Below are 21,062 nucleotides of genomic sequence, written 5' to 3'. Positions count from 1 at the left end.
ATTCAAACTCAGATCTTCCTTGCTCCAAGTCCAGTAATTTATCCATGGTGTTATACTTATGTACTTGATTTTTTTAAACTCCAGTGTAGGACTTTGTATTTATCCATTGATTGTATTAATTTTACAACATTAAATTTGTTCAAACATTACTCCCACCAAGGTATCTTTAGATCTTAGTTCTGTGATCAGCATAATCGTAGCTCGCATTTATACAGTGGGTTAAACTTTACAAAATGCTTCACATGTGTCACCTCATTTGGGACTCACAATAATACTGTGAGAAGCACTCTCATTATCCCATTTTACAGGTCAAGAAACTGAGGCTTAGAGAGGTGAAGGTCATTTACCCATGGTCACACAGACATTAAGTTTCTGATATGGTGGTTGAACCTAAATATTCCTTACTCTAGGTCCAGTATTCTTTCCACTATGCTGTACTAATTTTATTAATTATACCTTCTAGCTTCTGGGATACTTAGGGGTTGAGAGGCACCCTCAGGTGCTTCTCAGACCCAATAGAAGACTCATTTTGGAGATTTGGTGTCAGTGATGGTCTCTCCAGAAGTGCCAAATGAAGGCAGACTTTTCTGGACCTTTCCTCCACTCCATAGGAGACCCCTATAGCACAGGGAGAATTAGCTTGTTCCTTGTCCTCTGTTCTACAAGCCATCTAATTTAAAATGGTAATACCTTAAGCAGGGACTGTGGGTAATTCTGGGTACATAGTACACGGCCATCATTCCAGGAATGATCATAGTCCACCAGGGACAGCTTGAGAGCAGCCATGCCCATCACTTCTGGCCATTAATGGAGATGTTCGTCACTTGGGCACCAATGGTTCATTTGGACACTAACTGCTTGGCTGCTCTGTGTTTGTGTCCAGTAATCTCAGTTATCATTCACAAATTAGTGAAGCCAAAATCAGGCAGAATTACGAAAGATGCAAGATCTGAGGAGGTAGAGATAGGAACAAATCAACAAGGGGCTTCCAACTCCAATTATCAAAGATTTGTCAGTAAAAAAACTGTAAGCTAAGAAGATTCACAACATAGAGGATCTTAGCTGGAAAAGGCCCTTAGAGACCACCTAGTCCAACTTCTTCATGTTACAGATCAGGACACTGAGAGCCAGAGAGGAAATCTAAGTTGTGCAAGCTACACAGGTTATAAAAAACAGAGCCAAGATTCAGACTTGGATTCTGTCTGGCACAGTGGATAGAAAGCTCAGCCTGGAGCCAGGAAGACCTGAGTTCAGTCATGTACTAGCTGTGTGAACCAGGCCAAGTCACTTACCTTCTGTTTGCCTCAATTTCCTCATCTATAAAATGGGGATAACAATAGCACCTACCTCCCAGGGTTGTCATAAGAATCAAGTGAGATAATAACTTAAAGCCCTTAGCACATAGTATTTAAGTTGTTTTTAGTTTCCTGACTCTCTGACCCCATTTGGAGTTTTCTTGACAAAGATACTGGAGTAGTTTGCCATTTCCTTCTCCAGCTCATTTTTACAGATGAGGAAACTGAGGGAAACAGGGTAAAGTGACTTGTCTAAGATCACACAGCTAGTGAGTCTCTGAGGCCAGATTTAAACTTAAGAAGATGAGTCTTCTTGACTCCAGACCTAGAACTCTGCCCACTGTGCCATCTAGCTGCCTAGCACATAGTAGGAATTATAGAAATGTTCATTGAGAATGATTGTCATTATTGTCATCCTCTCACTCTAAATCCAGTATTCTTTCCCCTACACCACACTCTATACATATGTGCATGTGAGCACACATGCACACACCCACCCACACACACACACACACACACACACCCATAAACATACTCCCACTCATCCCTACCAATCTATCAACAGGCATTATAAGCTGAGCTATTACAGTATATGGGGCAATAGTGCACAGAGCACCAGGCCTGGAGTCAGGAAGATTCATCTTCCTCAATTCAACTCTGGCCCCAGACAGAGTAGCTGTGTGATCCTGGGCAAGTCACTTAACCCTCTTTGCCTCAGTTTCCTCATCTGTCAAATGAGCTGGAGAAGGAGATGACAAACCACCCCAGTATCTTTGCCAAGAAAACCCCAAATGGGGTCACAAAGAGTCAGACACACACAGCTGAAAAATGACTGAACAGCAGTAACGATAACATGGGGCAGGCACACACAAAGTAAGAAACATTAGAATGTAGACTTCTTGCCAACCAAGAGCTTACTGACTACATTCTGATGGGGGAGAAAACACGTACATAAATAGATATATGCAAGATCCATGCAGAGTGAAAACAAGATGATCCTCACTCCATAGTAAACATCGAGCAAATACATTCCTTAAGTATTTACATGAACTCACTGATTTTATGGAGATGAAGGAGAAATGGCAATGCTTTGTCTGTCTTCCAAGTCGAGACTTCTCCCTTCATGCCAGATGATAAATGAAATTTGCAGAACTTTGTCTGCTTCACTGAAAAGACCAGAGGGAAACATGGTCCCTCATGAGCACCCCAGAGCCAAGGTCTCCCCTTATCTTTTGAGGCAGCAAATCACATAGAATGTATATGACTCGAGAGATCTCCACCTCTTCCCCACCATGCTTGTCCCATGTAGGGCTCAGGAGGGCATCATGTCTGTTATTGGCAAGCCGACCTCTTCCCAAGGGCCATTTATCCTGAATTGGCTGACCTCAATGGGGCCACACCCCCAAGCAAACACTGCCGTGGACCAAATAAGGGGAGGGACTTGGGAGCCCCAACCACACATCTGTTTCACGATTGCTTTTATTATTTACTATTAGTTACAATAATGACACATTTATAGAATGTTTTCTTTTACAATCACTTTTCCATTCAGCAATATTGTAAGGTATAGAATACTATCCCCGTTTTACAAATAAAGACATTGAGGCACAGAGAGGTTAAGTGTCTTGTCCAAAGTCACCCAAATAATAAGAGTCAAAGGTAAAATTCAGACCCAGGTCTTCTGATTCCAAGTGAGGGACTCATTTTACTATGCCACACAGATCCCTGGCCATTCACTGTATTTCTTTGTGTGTCTTGTTTTTCTCATATTCAAAATAGGGGTGTGGAATGTGCAGAGAAGTTTGTGACTGCACTGACCTGCCTTGACCCTGTGGGAAAGCATGTTCATGGTGCCTCAAAGTTTATATTAAGCACAAAAACTTGCATGTGAGCATTTGCCCACAGGAGGCCTATGATTTCACCCCATCTAATACCCTCTTCTGTGGGCCCTTGTGAGAATTCTCTGATTACCTCAGTACTTTAGGGATCCATGACTCCATCATGGTGGAGTCCAGATCCCAGTTCCCTTCATACCTGCAGTAGGTGTAAAGTGGCAAACTTCTCAGGCCTTAGTCTGGGCCACAGGCTATAGACACAATCCATCACCAGATCTGTACTCAAAGTCATTCTAATATGGGCTTTGAGAGTTTGCTCTGTCCTGGCAGAGCATTTGAGAATTCTGAGTCACCTCCACTCTACAGGGGACATCAGAAAAGGATGGAAGCCTATCCTAGGAGTCGATGCCCCAAGGAAATAATTTGAAAGGAAAAGAATAAAGTTGATGTTACAGTGATGTTCCTAACAGTGCTGTCTGATCCCGAAAAAAAAAAAAAACCTAAAAATACTCCGGATGCTCCTGCACTATAAGACTTGTCAAATAAATACTGGAATATTAGTACAATGGTGCCTGTTGAGCTGTGAAAAATAAGAAAGGTGTGAACTGTGACAGTTCATGGAAATGTCTATAGGAAAAAAAATATTCTGTAAAAGATGTGGAGCCCAAGAGAGTTTGCAATAATTGCGAAATAATAACAATAACTCACATTTCGGGCAGACTTTTGAAAGTAACATTCCACAGTAGACTATTTCTTTACCAATTCACAATTGACTGAAAGAGATGTAGAAAGTGCAAGCTCCTACTGTGTTTATTGTGGGATGGCTTTACAATAGCATTAGACTCATTGGAGAAAAACACCATACCAAAGGTCTTTTTCCAACAAAATGCCTCCTATGTGAATGTAAAAAAATTATACAAGATTCCAAAGATATAACAAAGATTATCTTGTTTAGCAATCCTATGACTGTTAAAATTAGGAGAGGCTTAAAGCAGGGAACTGAACGGAGCAAGAGAAGATTCCAACTCATAGAGTGATTCCCTGTACTTGAAAAGACCCTCCAGCTCCGATTTGCTGGTGATTGATTGTCTAGAGTCCAGGACGATGTCTGCTAGATGAGATCTAGAGACCTAATCATCCACACAAGAAAAATCAAGTGGATGACGAATGCCCATCTTCTAGACTGTAATAGATAGTTATATGTACAATCTCTAGAGTTTATCCATCTGGATATAAATTTTGGACAGATGCTACAAATGGAAAATAGGTTCGACCTAGAATTGAGCTGGAGGAGGAGAGCCTTTTGGAAATCTTAAAGTTCTTTTAATGACCCAAAACTTCTCACTAAAATAAAAACCTATCTATTTGATACTGATATTCCATTAGATTGTATGGTAGCAAGTTATGGAATATGACAGTCCCTAAAAAATTGAAGGTGAGTATCACCCACAAGGCAATGGGAAGTACATGGTGGGTATAAATTGGTGGCAATACATTGCAAATAAGAATTAGAAAAGAAAACCAGAGTACAAAGGATATTATCAAAGAAATTTGGAGGAGCTTAAGAAGATGGGCTGGTCATGAGAGGGAGAGATAAGTGATGGGCACCGCCAATGCCCTCCATTGGTGCCCACATGGTGTGAAAAGAAAGTGGGGCTGGCCCATGTTGGGTGGAAAGATTTGGTGGTAAGTCACCAGTTCACCTCATTTTGATGGGCCAGTCCTCCCCAAAGTCCTGCTCAGACCCTGTGGCTTTCAGTACCTTCCTGAATAAAGTCCCAGGGAGGAGTAGGGTCAGTGTTTGCCCTTCCAGGTTACTCGTCTCCTCATTCTTTCCCACCTCATTGTTCTGTTGTAAGGTTCTTTTTTGTCAGTACTGCACCATTCTGTTAACCATTATTATCCATTTCTAGCCAGTACATATGGTCATATGTATATGTGGTCTATATGTGGTCAAGGTCCTGCCTAGCCTTGGGCCTTCTTGTCACTGTTCTTAGTCTGGTGCTAGTGCTCCATCTTCCTGTTATCTTTCCCTCTGTCAGCACAAAATTGCCAGGGCCAACATGTCTCTAGACTTTTTGAAACTTTGGGGTCCTTTTAGACAGATTCAGAATGCCTCTAGCCCACTGAAGACTTAATGTGCCTTCACCTACTTCCTAAATACCTCCTCCTACCCCAACACACACAGGTTTCCTCTGGCCGTGTTGGGCCCCTTTTTGCTTAGTCTGCCTAACCAAAAATTAACTCCTGCCTCAGTCATTGTGATATAGCCTCTGCCAATTCCTACCTGTTGTGTTTCTTATTCAGTTCTTTCGGGGCATGGAAAAATGCTTGTCTATCTGCTCTCGATTCTTTCCCTCAGAGGTTGGATCAGAACATGAAAATTATCCCAGGCTTGTATAAATCTTGAAAAAGTACTGGAAATATTAGTGCCAAGAGGGTAAAGTTACCTGTAGTGTGTGAGGAGGGCACCCTTTTCCTAAGCTAAGATTCATATCCATAATATGAGTCTATTTTATGGATAAGAAAATTGACACTTTCCTATCTCATGATGGACACAATGGCACCAGCCTGTAAAACATACACATACCTAATAATAAAGATCAGCAGAAAATCAGGAAAAATATAAATGGTTCTGCATCCGTAAACTCCTGTACATTTCTAGAACATGTGTTCACAGCTATGTTTCTTGCCAAAGTCCTCAGGCAATGAGGGCCCCCAGCACAGTCAAAACTCTAGGAAGGCCCACCAAGACATTGGCACTTGGACAGGAGGTCTTATCTCAAACCTAGAAACTTAGACTCAGCATAGCCACTCTGAGAGCTCATCTTTACTGAGCTCGGCACCTGCCCTGGGTCCCCTAGGAACCGAAATGGCTTTTGCTCCTTGCCCTCCCTCCCAGGCTATGCCCCGGTCACTGGAATGTGCCATCCCGTCCGCAGCTGTACCCTGAACCACGAAGATGGATTTTCCTCTGCCTTCGTGGTAGCTCATGAGACTGGCCATGTGTAAGTAGAGATCAGAGCTACTTTTTCCATTTTGGTTTGGGAGAACATGAACCTTTTGGCCATTTTGGGGGAAAAGATCTAGGGAATCATTTGGGGAAAGAAGGATAGTCTAAGGCTGAGATGTCAAACACACAGTCATCATGACATTACTTTATAACATTTATTTACCTACTTGCCACTGAGATCCTCTGTAAAGTTTATGGATTAATCAGTTCCAAAGGCTAAAATTCCCCATGGTGTCTGGTTGGAGAAGAAGGTAATTGGGGACCAAAACCTAAGAAGTCATCATTTCAGGAAAGGACTCTTGGACACTGTGAGGATGTTCATGGTACCGAGAACATATGCAATCATCCTCTACATTTAAGATCAATTAGGAGGACAAGCAAATGAGTGCAGAACATTCTTTCCCTCCCTTTTCTGGGAAAAAAACTCATCAGCATTGCCCCTATATCTTTGGGGGAGGGTAACCGCTAGCTGTGTTGAGGTCTCTGATAAACTCAGACTGATTGATCACACAGTGCTGAAAACTATAACCAAGAAGTCCTGATTATTTGGAGTATCAACACTAATGAAGCCAAAAATTCAGGAGAAGTTGAGAGAACTTTGTTAGATAGTGCGTTCCATGAGAGAACTGTGTCCTATTTTTCTGTTCAAATTCACTCTCCTGCCCCCATACCCAAAACAGGGTCTTGCATATAATGGGAACTTGATAAATGTTTATTGGATTCTTATTAAAGTTGGGGGACTCGCTGCTGTAGCAATTCTCTAACTTCACTATTGAAATAGCAAAGTGGTAAAGTAATATATACTTGGAAATCAGATAATCACAAACCATTATAGAGAGAAGAGACTTTGGAGACCATCAGTACAATTTCTTCCTTTTATCAGTTAAAAAACTGGTATCCAGGGAAGTATCTGATCACAGGACTGGAAAAGCTCTTAGAGGTTATGTGATAGAGTTCCCTCATTTTTTACAGATGAAGAAACTGAGTTTCAGAGAGGGGCCAGGACTTGCCAGGGGTCTCAATGATAGTAAATAAACCAGGATACCCACTCTTCTGATCCCCAAGTTCAGTGCTCTTTCTACCACATCACACTTCTCCTTTTTTCAAGCAGCAATCCACTAAAGGTGTTAATCTCTAGTCCTATATTTCCTCTTTATGAATAGTAAAAATTGCTTGTTCCCCATGCTGGGTCTCTCCTCTTCCTACCTTTGTTCCAGCTTAGGGATGGAGCATGATGGCCAGGGCAACAGATGTGGTGATGAGGTGAGGATGGGCAGCATCATGGCTCCTCTGGTCCAAGCTGCCTTCCACCGTTTCCACTGGTCCCGATGCAGCCAACAGGAGCTGAATCGCTACCTCCAGTGAGTTATTATAAATGATGATGGCTTTGTCTTTTCAGCTGCTCCCCCTAAAAACATCTGCACACTAGGAACCATCGCTGTTTACATAGGGTGGGAGTGACCAAGGGAGGCTCCCGCTGGCATAGCTGGCATCATGTCATTAGGACATGCTCATATTCCACTTGGGATTTGCACATGATATCCACTTTTCAAAGACCAGATGGGAAATCTATTTATTTAATATGAAGGTTTTCCCACCAAGCTGATCCCAGACCTTTGTCATCCAGAAACAATCTACATTGTTCTCTATTATTTCACTCTCAGCCTCTAATGTATTCATTCTTCTGAAGTATAGGAATGATTTGACAATTTGCAAACCACATACATATTCCCCCTTACTATAGCCACTTCACTTTTTTTTTAAGCAATTGGGGTTGAGTAACTTGCTCAAGGTTACACGGACAGTTATTTCTGGATGTGGTGCTAAGTATCTGAGCCCGGATTCAATCCCAGGTCATCCCAACTCTGGGGCAGGTGCTCTTACTCACTGAGCCACCTGGCTGCCCCAAGCAAATTGGGATTAAGTAACTTGCTCAAGGTTACACGGCCAGGTGTTTCTGGGTTGGTGCTAAGTGTCTGAGCCCAGATTTGATCCCAGGTCATCCCGACTCAGGGGCTGGTGCTCTTACTCACTGTGCTACCTGGCTGCCCCTCCACTTCACATTTTCATCTGATTCCACAGCATCCTTTTTTTTTATTCTAAAACTCCCCTGAGAAGCTTACGCTTTCACCAGAGCCAAGGAGGCTGAGTATGACCCTTCCCCCACAGACAGAAGAAGGATGCATTGTTGAATCCTGGCAAGGAAACATTTCACAGACTTGTGATGAGTAAAAGCTCCTTCCACATTGTGTCTTGTTTATTAAGCCTTGGTGATCCTGGGAAGACACACATATACATTCAAGCCATCTGCACTGCCACCATGTAGGTCTGAGGACATGTTTCTGTACAGTCACATGAGTTGGATGGATGAGGGCAGATACCTAAAATTTCCTCTCCTGCCTCTCAAAATTATAGGGCAGGGAGGAGAAGGAATGATTCTTCTAGCTAGAAGTGATTTCCCCTTGGCCAGGTCCACTAAAGACTTGGTTCTGACCCTAATGATTCCTGTCACAAGGCCTGCAGTCCCCTGGTCCAGAGATGTAGGGATGGAAGCTCAGCAGACATGGTGGTCCCAGATAACCTTGATCTCAGACAAGATCCCCCAGTGTTCTCTCTCCCTTCTACAGACTGAGCGCCTGAGTCACTCCCAGGCTTAAAACCATGGTCCAGCAGGCCTAAGTATTATAACAGTTTCCCAGATTTTTTGTTTCCTGACATTATTCAAGCTGGGCCAAGTGACTGCTGGATTAGAGTTGCCACCTCACTCTAACTACTGTAATGTGATATTCCTAAGGAAGTTCCAAATGCGAAGGAGGCAGAGCAAGGAAATCTTGAGAAACGCTTGTAAGGATGGCAGGCAGAAGGGAGGCCCCAGTAGGGGCCCCCTTGGTTTGTAGAAGCATGTGCTTCCCCTGAAAAGGATTTTGGTCATGCTCTCAATAACCCTGCTCCGTCCCTGGCTGCCTTGGCTATTCCTCTCCAAGTTCAGGCTGAAGGACAAAAGGGTGGGGGTGGAGGGAAGGGAAGGAGTACCTAACCTGGAAAATGAATTACATGTTTTTTCTTTCTCGTCAGCCTGATCTGGGGTGGGCCCATTGCTGATCCCTGTCCAAGTAGGAACCTGGGACATCAGGCCATTCCCCCCCTGAGAGCCCCGCCCAGATTGTACCACCAGGAAGCCCAGAGTGAGTGTGCACCTGCAGGCTGGCTGGGGGCAGATGCCCGGGGAGTCTGCCTGGGGCTTTGCTCAGCCCATCTGGTGCCGCAGCTTCCCAGCAGGCAGGCCCTCCGTTTTGGCTGGGACTCAGCCTTTCGGGAAACCACAAGTCCATCTGTTCCTGTCATGTTTGTGTGTGTGTGCCCGTTGTAGCTCCTACGATTGCCTCCGAGACGACCCCTTTGAACAGGACTGGCCGGCTCTGCCCCAGCTGCCGGGAATTCACTACTCCATGAACGAGCAGTGTCGCTTTGATTTCGGACTTGGCTATATGATGTGCACAGCGGTGAGTAAAAGTCAATCTTTCCCATTACTTCTTCTCCAGGGACCTGGAAGTGGCTGTGGCCATGGGTCATTCTGGCATCAGTAACCTCAGGGCAATGTCAGATGGTGAGAGTGACCTTTAGCCAACTGCTGAGGAGAGAGGAGAAAAATTAATAATAACCTTGCCATGTTTTGTTATGTTTGGGCAACCCAGCTCTGGGGCCAGCCGTGTTTCTCCTCCTCTCTCCCCATCACCGCACCTCAGCCTCAGCCGGCCATATCTTGGGCTATTATTTCTGGGAAGGACATTGGCAGGTCCACTTAGTCCCAGGTCAGGCTGCCAGCAACCCCTGGATACATGTGAGCAGTCTTCTCTTAAGCATAAAGAGTACTGGATAACGGGGTCAGAGGACCTGAGTTTGAATTCCGGAGAAATGAGATTTTTGCTAACTAAAAATTGTTTCCACTGGAGAAATCGCTACATGTCAGGTTTATTTCTTATGCTAATTATACTGTATATAATTTGTTAGTACACAGTTATTTGCTTGTTGTCTCCCCCTGTAGATTCTGAGCTCCTCAAGGGCAGGAACTGTCTTTTGCCCCTATATCCCCGGCATTTAGCATAGTGCTTGGAACATAGTAGGCACTTTATAAACAAGTAATGACTCCCTTGGGGGCACCCGTAGGTTTGATGCTGAGTCCATGAGGTTGAGAAGGAGTAACCTTGGATGACAGCCCAGGAGAAAAATATACCATCTGAGAAATTACTATTTTAACTTATTATTCTGGCTAAATAGGTGTTAACTGTTATTTCTTCTGTGCTAAAGGGATGGAAACTCCTTCTAAATTCTAAATACACAGGTCAATCATCCTTGGCCCTATCCAAATTCCAGAACTGATCCCTACTTGTCTGCTTACTAACTTTGGGACCTCTGACAGACCTGATGCATAAAATAAGGGGGTTTGACTAATTAATAGCTAAGGTTCCTCTCAGCTCTAAATCATATTAATCTTATGAACTTGGTGAGTGGTTTGATTTCACTCATTCTTTCCCTATTATTATTTCCAGTAAGGGTTTGTGGGGAAAATCTGGGAGGAGGGACAGATTTTTTCAGTAAAGTAGCCAGTTTCATTGGGAGGACACAACAGCCATGGGCAAATAGCTGGTGAGAGCCAGAGCGATTTAGGGTCCTCATCTTTTTTAAATATAAGTACATAATTTATTTATTTAAAGTGTACATATATGTATATTTTTAAAATATGTTTATATGTATGTGTATATATCTATATTTTGACATGTACATATATACACATATCTTAAATATATGTATGTATGCATATATATATATTTTTTGACATGACCATCATTGGCCAGTGTGAATATTTCTATATAAGAAGGACAGAAGGCAAGGATTATATATGAATCTACCATGTATAGCTTGGCGGGTTTTTTTAAAGTATACATCATTTTTTGCACGGTGGCAGCCAACAATGCCCTTTCTGTCTACATCCTATTCCTAGGTTCTCATCATCTAGCATGGACTTTACAGAGTCCACTAACCCATGTTGTAGGGGCTGGGGGGAAGAGCAAAGGAATTTAGACCACCTATGTAGAATAAAAGCAAGATTTTCTCAGTCTGAGACCCTTCCTCTGGGACTCTGATGTTTCATTGGCTCAATAAACACATTGGATCAGATTGGACTGCATTAGAGGTTTCCAGCTTTCAGCTTCGATTCCAAACACAGCTTTCCTTGGCTCTGTTGTCCGTGCCTGGTTAGCCTCGCTGGTTGGAACATGATGCTAATAAGACCAATGTTTTGGCATCAGCCAGAAAGTTTCTGCCCATGCTATGGCCGCAGACAGCTCTCTTCACCGCAGCTCTGTCCCATAGAGTGTCTTGAACCACTAGAGGGCTTGACAGGAGCAGGAAGGGGGATTGCCACTCCTATTAAAGCCCCATTGAGGGGAGCATTATCTGTAGAAAGAACAGAAAATCACTCACCCCAAATTAAGAAGCAGTTTGGTATAGAGAAAAGAGCTCTGGACTTAGGCAGGAGACCTGGACTGAAATGTCTGATGACGACTAGCTATGTGACCCAACTGGCATCATTGATATTTATTCCATCACTTTCTTAAATCTTGACAACCAACAAAACAATAAACCAAGCCCTGATTTGTAGCATTTGCTGATTTCCAAGGTGTAAATGCTCACAATAAAAGTTTAACTATCAGCTCTAATAAACATTTACCACCACTATTTCCTCACAGGACTTTTGTGAGGAAAATGCTTTGTAAACCATTATAGAAGTAGAAGTTTGTAGCAATTGAAGACAGTGGTTCAGACCTCATCTTGGGCATTTCCTCACCATCTGAGGTTTTTTGCAGAGGGTCATTTACTCTTACTGTCCTGGCCTCTGAATGTGACTCTTTATTTGTTTGGGGTATTTTTTGGCGGGCAATTGGGGTTAAGTGACTTGCCCAAGGTCACACGGCTAGTTTTTTTTGTGTGTGTTAAGTGTCTGAGGCCGGATTTGAACTGAGGTCCTCCTGATTCCAGAGCTGGTGCTCTATCCACTGCACCACCTAGCCGCCTCCATGAATGTGACTCTTTATTGAATCATACTTTACTTTGCCTTCCCTCAAATCCATGTGTTTTTAGACTTGGGACATAAGACCTGGATTTAAATCCCAGCTTTTCTGTTTACTAGATGCACGATCTGGGACTAACCATTTAACCTGAGAAGACTTCAGTTTCTTACTCTGGAAAATGAGCACAGTGGACTAGATGATCTTGGCATCTTTCATTCCTAAGGAATTCTATATATAACTCTCTATATAACTATATAACTCTATATAATTCATTCCTAACGTTCTATATTCTAAGGCCCCTTCTAGCTTTAACATACTGTAATTCTCTGAGCTTGCTCCTGTTCTAGTTCCGGACCTTTGATCCTTGCAAGCAACTATGGTGCAGCCACCCTGACAACCCCTATTTCTGCAAAACCAAGAAGGGGCCACCACTGGATGGGACCATGTGCGCTCCAGGGAAGGTGAGTAAACCTCCTGAGCACCCAAAGGGAGAACATCTCGTACCTAATACTCACAATGATCCCTGTTTTCCCTGAGGCAGGGCAAGTTTTCACCATTTGTAAAGAGCATGGAAAGATCACAGAAGCACAAAGCGGGGGCCCAGAGCTATAGACACCCAGAATACATGTTTGCCTGGAGTGGGGAGTACAGTGTTTGCCTTTAGTTTCTGGCAGGAGTTAGGGGACATGTAAGTAATACGGTGCAGGGGAAAGATCTTTGTTAGAGTCAGAAGAACTAGTTTTGAATTTCCTTTCTGATACTTACTAGCTGTTTGACTCTGGGCAAGCTACTTCATCCCTAAGCCTCGATCTCCTCATCTGTAATAGTCCCTGCCCTGTGGTCCTCACTGGGTTAGCATCAGACTCAAAGGAGATAATTAATGAGGATGTGTTCTGTTACTTTCATTCAACCCAATCCTTATGATTTACTCTTGAAAAGAATCTGCCATTCATGTGTTAATCTCACCCTTCCCCTAGTCCCCATCCCCATAGATCTGTGTTGTTGATAATTTGTTTCAGTCATGTCTGACTCTAGGACCCCATTTGGGGTTTTCTTGGCAAAGATACAGGAGTGGTTTGTCATTTCCTTCCCCAGATTATTTTTACATGAGGAAACTGAGGCAGCACAGACATAACCCATTACAAATAATAAAAAAACCATGAGACTTGCTCTGTCTTTTTCTCCTTAAGTCTATCTAGTGTGAACTATACATGAGTACAGATGAGTAAGAGATGTAGAGGAAAACTGAGATTAACGCATGAAGAGTCAAAGAGAAAGATAGGATTGAAGAACCATAGTAATAGTACTTCCCATGCACACAGTGTTAGGGGACGTTTTGTGGTTGACAAGGCTGTTAGGTACTTTGAGGCTCATTACAACCCAGTGAGGGATTATTATCTCCCTTTTGCACATAGCAAAGCTGAAGTCCCCAAAAGTGGTGTGACTTGCTCCTGGTTACACAGATAGTACCTCAGCAAGTCATTCATCAACCATTTTATTCTGGTGAATTCTCAGTGTCAAAGTAGTAGCCAGAACTACTCAAGGACAGGTTTAAAGGATGCCTCTGAAAGCTAACTATCAATAAACTAAATAAACTATCCCTGCTTCCTCTGTCCGCACAAAGCTCTGAGACCCTAGAGAGTGCAATGACTCTCTGATCCTTGGATTCCTTAATTCCCTTTTTTCTCCCCCGAAGTAGAAAATATAAATGGTTATTCTGAGTAAACAATTTCTCTTTTATTTTTTTTTCTTTCCAATTCCGTTTGCCGTAAGATGTGACCAGTGCCCATGACAACCACCTTCCCCATGAGCTGGGGTCAGGCAAGATTTCTTTACTCATACTCATAGAAGGACAAACTAGTGGGCTCAGAAATATACACTGCCAGCAGAAAGAGTTCCTAAAACACTTTCATAATGCCCCTTTTTTGCAAAGGAAGCATCTGTGAAAACTTTATTGCCTAAACAATTTAGCCTGGCATTCAAAGCCTTACCCCATCTCCCCAACCTGATTGTTCATAGTTCCTCAACACCTACCATCTAACCCAACCAGGCCCATTTCCTCACTGACCCCCAAAGCATGATGCTCTTTCCTGTCTCTCTGCTTTGGATCACATTTTTTTCTCTCACTTCGAATGTCACTCCTCAAGCTACCCAAACCTTGTCCATCCTTTAAGACCAGCCTTACGTTCTATCCCATTCAGCCATCTACCCATGGACATCTTCCCATCTGCCATGCTGAAACTTCCCTTTCCCATTTGGAACAGCACCCTCAAACCGGACCATCAGATATCATACTGTACCTCCCTGGGGCAGTTAATCTATTCAACTTTGGAAACCCATTTTGGGACCGAGTCCTCCTGACTCACTAGTGAGTGAGCAAGTGTGAACTCACCTGACTCCTATTTCTAGTAACCCCAAACTAGACTTCATATCCAAGACGGCCATCTACCCCAGATATCTTATCATCTGCCTTGCTGCCATATGGACCCCACCTCTTGTTCTGGGAACACTAATGATGTGATTGCTACCATTGCTTCTGGAAAGGGCATGACAGTCAACTGCCCTAAGGCCCCATTCCAAATCCCTGTGCTCCCCAGACCAAAGCCGCCTTTTCCTGACCACCACTCCCCTGTATGTGTTGTCTTTCCCTATTAGAATGTAAGCTCCTTGAGGGCAGAGATTGTCTCACTTTTATATTTGTATCCCCAGTATTTGTGCACAGTACCTAGCACACATTAGGTGCTTACTAAATGCCTTTTCGTGATTCATTCAAGGCTCACTTTCTTCTTGAAACCTTCGCCTTTTCTTCTCCAGCCTCTCACACAAATGCCTGTGCTTCCATATCTTCTCTTGATCTCAGTTCTTTGTGCAAGAGGAGCCCGAATTAACTCTAAGTTCCTTGAGTGGAGTCAGGGCTATGGCTCATTCCCCACAGTGTCAAACCACAGATGAAATATATAGCAGCAACAGGCTCTGTAGGTAAGCTGGCTGCTTGGCTTCCCTGAAGCAGAATGCGGGTGAGCCATTCTATCTTCTTCTTAATGGCCTGCAGGGAGCTGAATGGAGAGGGATGACAAATTGGTGATGGTGGGCAGCACAATGTTTGCAGGCCCCAACACTTACTAGTTATGTTATCTTGCCACCAATGCAAACCACAGCCCCACCACACCTTAGTCATCCTAAAATCACAGATAGAGAACTGCAAGGAACCTTAGAGGCCATCTATTATACCTCCTTCATTTTACAGAGAAGGAAACTGAGGCCCCAAAAAGCTAACTGACTTGCCCAAAGTCAGAGCCAGGAACTGAACTCCAGTGTTCTGATTTTAAATCCATGGCTTTATCCATTTATACCATGATGTTTCTTTATTCTTTAAAAATTGCAATGGCTACAAATAGTTATAAGTGGGGTCAACCATTTTCTGGTGATGAACCTTTCAGCATTTAACTAATCTGGTCCTTGCATAACATACCTCCAGTCCATTTCCAAGCTCTTTCAGAGCCTTTCTAGCTTGGGACTTTCCAGAGCTTATGTGTTCAGCTGGTATAACCTTTGAGAACTCAGGGTCCCCTTCATATCACAATAAGGCATCAGAAGAGAACTTCAGCTGAGAATTAGGAAACACAAATGGTTTAAATTTTTTTTCTTCTCCTCAAGTCTCCCTAGGCAATAAGAACTGGGTCACATGGGAAATTTGTCTGACCATGAAATTTATGCCATTTCCAAAGTTTTAATAGATAGAGATCTGCAGGATAATTTATCACTCCAGGAACTCTTGCAGTTTCAATATTTTCTAACCTTCCATGAAATCATTAGGACAAAAAAAACCTGTTCTAGAGGAAGGTACTTTTTGCATAAGGGAGAATGTGCTTGGATTGATAAAGCCTTGGTTTCTCACCTAGTATAAATTAATGCATTCTGGAGGGTGGCTGTGAACTTGAAAAGTCAGAGCCCATGAACACAACCATCTAGTTTAAACTAATTGTGTGCCCATGGTGAGTATAACAAATTGTGCCCTATTCTCCATCTAATGGCATGGCTTGAAATAGTAGATGCATATGTTTTATCTTTTCCTATGACCTTCATCCTTGTGCACCTGAGAAAAGTACCTGACCCACTTCACCTGCTTCACCCTTGTTACCAGTATTCTTTCATCTGTATTTAGTATTTATTGAAGGTCTCTTGATTTTCCTATATTCAAGATCAAAGAGCATTTCAGTAAATACTATGTACAGTACATCCTGTACTATCAATCATTCTTTCAACAAACAATTTATAAGCCAAATCCACAATGAATGAAGAAAAAAGGCAATTATTAAGATCTATTTTGCCTAACTTACATATCAATAAAACTGACAATTTAAATGAAATGGATATTTACAAAAATATAAATTGCCCAGATTAGTAGAACAGGAAATGGAGTATTTAAATAACTCTACCTTAGAAAAAGAAATTGAATAAGCCATAAATGAATTCCCAAAGAAAAAAAAAACTCAGGACTAGATGGATTGACAAGCAAATTCTATCAAACAGTTAAAAAATAATTGATTTCAGTATTGCATAAAATGTTTGAAAACTAGGGAAAGGAAGCATACTACCAAATTCCTTCTACAAAACAAACATGGTTTTGATATATAAATCAGGAAAAAATTAAAATGGAGGAAAAGAAAAAATGTAGATCAAAAGCGCTAATAAATAGAGGAATGATACTTGGACAAGTTGTGCTCCTGTGATGATTATCTTAAATTTAATATTCCATGGACCATTGCACAATTGGATAAAATAACTGCTTTTTGAGTTGAGTAAAATTATTAAGATGTGAACTCATGCCTTGTAGGTTCATTGAAAGCACCTTCAGCATAGCTCCAGGACAACAGGGATAATATATATGCATCTCATCCTATTCCCACATTATTTAAATCTCCTCTCTTAGGTCTTCTAGATTTCAAAAACTTTTTGTTCCATTAGCCTGAATATGGTAACTATTTGGCATGGTGCCTTGTTCTTAGGAATCATTTTTATGACCTGGTAATCAGAAACAACAGTTTGACCCAATTCTAGCAGAGTTGGTGGGCTGAAGCCTTCTGTATATTTTGAGGCCTATATTTGTAATATTGGGATTTGTCATCTGCCAGTCCATGAAAGACAGCAAGCCTCTGAATTCTAACTCTAGCCATCAGGTTGTTCTTGCCAAATATTCAGGAGGCACTAATTTTTTCACCCTGCATTGATCTATTACATAATTTCTATTATTCCCTTACATAATCTACATTATAACTAAGTCTAGGCTCCTTAAGGATAACCTTTCTGTAGTTTCTGGTGGCAGTTTGTCCTGAATTACCATTACAAACCCCTCTCTTTCCACAGATAGATCCATATGAACCGGCTATTTATTCAATGCTTCTTTGTTGACATGTTGTTGGCTAAGTTTGTATGGATTTCAACCACAGAGGGCCTTTTGATTTTTTTCTTGAATCTTAGCAGTTTGATAGGCTCCACCCAGAATTAGTCTTGCAGTTATTTCTACTACTATCACCACCAACACTATTATTGCCCAAATAGGACAAGAAGCGTTTAGAGCCCTCAGGAACAAGGGCCCCTTTTTAGACCATGACAATATGTCCCTATCAGTGAAGACTGGCCTGTTAGGTCCTAGATCTGCCAAAGAAGATGCTTTGAGAATGGCATTCTTGCTTTGTCGAGCTCAACCCCAGGCCTAGACTGGAGTACTTCATTACACTTCTCCCCGCCATGTAGACACCTCCTATTCCTGTATCATGCAGACCTAGCTCTGAATGTTTCTTCCTGTCATACTTCTCACACTGGATTTAGGCCCCTATTACCTAGTGACTCTAGGAATTGTGAATTGGACTGCCCTTAGTTCTCATCTCTTTGTCACCTGTACATACCTTGTATCATTTGCCAAAGTGGCGAGTGCCTGTCTAGCTCACCAGCTTAGCTCAATTACCATTAGGCAAATACCATGTGGGGACGTTCTGGCCTTTCTCTGTCCCAGTTAAAGCTTCAACTTAGCAAATGGTTCCTTCAGCAATTCCCAGGATGAGTGACTCTTTTGCTAATTTATCTCCCAAAAAAACAAATCCCTCTGCAAAAGGTTTACTGGGACCTGACAAGGTCTTGGCTGTTGAATCTCATTGTACAAAGTTAAACTTGTCTGTGACTTACTTGTTAAAAGAAAAAAGTGAAGAATTACACTTGTCCTGGACATCCATGTGTACATACACATCTATGTGTGCAGGTGGCAGATTTCCAAGTCAAACAAAAAGACCGAAGCAGATATCCCTTTGATAGGCCCAGAGGAGAAGGACCACGTGTCCAAAGCTCAGCATCCCATTATTCTTACTGTAGGAGAAGGTACAGCGGACTTGTTCTCGGAACAAGTTCAGGTGCTAGCTCTGCCGTTGCTTAGGCCTGTGTCCTTTGGCGATCTCTTTCCTTTTCTGGGCCTCAGTTTCCTTATCCTTAAAATTAATCCGTTTGAACACTGATATTCTATGGTCTCTTCCAACCCTAAGATGCTATATTCTGTATTCTCTTACAGTTCTAACATTCTGCATTCTGCAGTCTATTTCATCATGACATATGATGAAATATGATATGATATGTTCTAAGGTCCCTGCTACTTCTAATATTCTAATAATTCTCTTCTATCTTTAATATTCTATATTCTAAGCACCTTTCCAACTTTGACATTCTGTAAGTCTGCTCTGTAATGTCCTGCTTTTGAATATTTCTGAGCAAAAGATGCATTGAAAAGGTGAATTTCAAGGGGGAATCTAGGTGGTGCCGTGAATAGAGCACTGACCCTGGAGTCAGGAGAACCTGAGTTCAAATCCAGCCTCAGACACTTAACACAAAAACTAGCCATGTGACCTTGGGCAAGTCACTTAACCCCAAATGCTTTGCCTTCACCCCTCCAAAAAAATTACAAACAAAAAGGTGAATTTCAGAAAGATTGTCTATTTCTCTGATCAGGAATTATTATAGCCAGAGAATTCATTTATATAAATATGAGAAACAGGGATGCATCATTATTTTCTACAGGAAAACTAGCTATCTCCAACAAGAGTCCAAGGCCATGTGTCTAAAACCTCAGTATCTTGGGAATGAGTGAATCTCTCCAAGGGAAACAGGAAGAATACCAGATTAGCAGATGTCTTCATGTTTTTCTCTTGGAATCTCTTCCAGCACTGCTTTAAAGGCCATTGTATCTGGCTGACCCCAGATATCTTGAAACGGGATGGAAATTGGGGTGCATGGAGTAAGTTTGGCTCCTGTTCCAGGACCTGCGGCACTGGTGTGAAGTTCAGAACCCGCCAGTGTGACAACCCACAGTAAGTTGGCTTTGAACTAAAATACTTTCATGAGGTATGCTCAATGATGGAGTTGCTATTAGAGAATGATGATTCTTTTTTATATATTTTTTCCAGTTACATGTAAAAGCAAATTTTAACATTCTTTTTAATTCTCTCCCTCCTCTTCCCCCTCTTTGAAAAAGCAAGTAATTGGATATATTTTATAAATATGCAGTCATACAAAACATTAGCCTCCCATATTAGCCTCGCTCTGAAAGCAAACACAAAAGAAAAGGAAAGTTAAAAAGAAGTATGCTTTGATCATGATTCTAATGAGATCCTATTCATTTTGGGCCTTTTGTTTATGTGTAACTTTTATCCTAGATTTTATTTCAATCTTACAACAACCTCTATTACTGTTATAGGTCAGGTAATATCCCCATTTTACAGATAAGGAAACTGAGGTCCAGGCAGGAAAAAATTTCTTCCTCCAGATCATTTCAGAAACAGTCGAGTCAGAACTACTGTTATTAATAGTAATTCACATTTTGGGAACATTGTAAAGTTTATAAAGCACTGTCCTTACAATGGGACTATAGAGCAGATACTGTATTATTTTTCCCTTTTCATAGATGAGAGTCCTAAAACATACAAATGAAGCCCAGAAAGTTTAAGTGATTTGCCTAAGGTCATGCAGTGGGTCACAATCAAGACTTGAACCAAGCTCTCTTAACTTCCTAAGGCTTCTAAGAAGCCCTGAAAGGGTCAAGGGTGGAAAATGTTTAAACAGCCCTGTATGAATACCCCTTCCACTAGACCACACTTCTTTGACAGAATTATCTTTCTTCTTCCACCCCTGCACTCATCATTAATGAGATCCCATGGACCACCCTCAGAGTAAATGGCACTGTATCCCAGGAAAATGAGAAGAATTAAGTTAATATGATGAATCCCTGCCTTCCAGGAGCTTTCCATCTCATTGAGATAAGAGATTGAACTGGTGCCAAAAAGTAAGATGATAATAATTAAGATCCCAGTAGCTCACATTTAGATAAGACTTTTCAGTTTTGCACCTGCCAGGTGGCATGCAGATATTACTACCCTCATTTGGGGGGTGATTTTCTTCACTTGTGATTTCATCAGCATATAAAACTCCCTCAATCCAATGTGGACAATTTATAGTCTTAGGGAGTTGCCTGGGGGAAACGAGAGGTTAGGTTACTTGCCCAGGGTCACACAGCCGACCAGGACTTGAACCCATCTTTTTTACTTTGAGACCAGCTCTCTGTCTTTGACACCACATTGCCTGGCATTCTCCATTTTACAGATGAGAAAACTGAGTTAGAGAGGGGTAAATTGACTTAGCCAAGGCCATATAGCTAGCAAAAGCCCACACTTATACCCAGGTTATATGGCTCTAAGGCTGGCACTTTTTTCTGTTCCTGTGCATACCCTTTGATGAAGGACTCTCAACTTAGCTGAGTGAATCACTGATTCTGAGTGGAAGAGGTTGCAGCAAAGGAATAGAAGGT

The 21,062-nt window shown here is 42.1% G+C and overlaps 1 protein-coding gene across 1 annotated transcript in view; it reads left to right on the top strand.

The window, feature by feature from the left end:
- The window catches only part of ADAMTS2 (ADAM metallopeptidase with thrombospondin type 1 motif 2), a 470,846-nt gene that overhangs the window by 388,834 nt on the left and 60,950 nt on the right, over positions 1-21,062 (top strand). The window contains exons 7-11 of the mRNA XM_069102579.1: positions 6,033-6,138; positions 7,361-7,504; positions 9,514-9,646; positions 12,562-12,675; positions 19,424-19,569. Coding sequence (XP_068958680.1) covers positions 6,033-6,138; positions 7,361-7,504; positions 9,514-9,646; positions 12,562-12,675; positions 19,424-19,569 — 643 coding nt within the window. The remainder of the gene's footprint in view (positions 1-6,032; positions 6,139-7,360; positions 7,505-9,513; positions 9,647-12,561; positions 12,676-19,423; positions 19,570-21,062) is intronic.

This window comes from Petaurus breviceps, unplaced genomic scaffold (assembly GCF_028583685.1).
Source record: "Petaurus breviceps papuanus isolate PSGF00001 unplaced genomic scaffold, PetGlider_PUasm1.0 551, whole genome shotgun sequence".
Taxonomy (NCBI): domain Eukaryota; kingdom Metazoa; phylum Chordata; class Mammalia; order Diprotodontia; family Petauridae; genus Petaurus; species Petaurus breviceps.
This window is presented reverse-complemented; position numbering and strand designations above follow the sequence as displayed.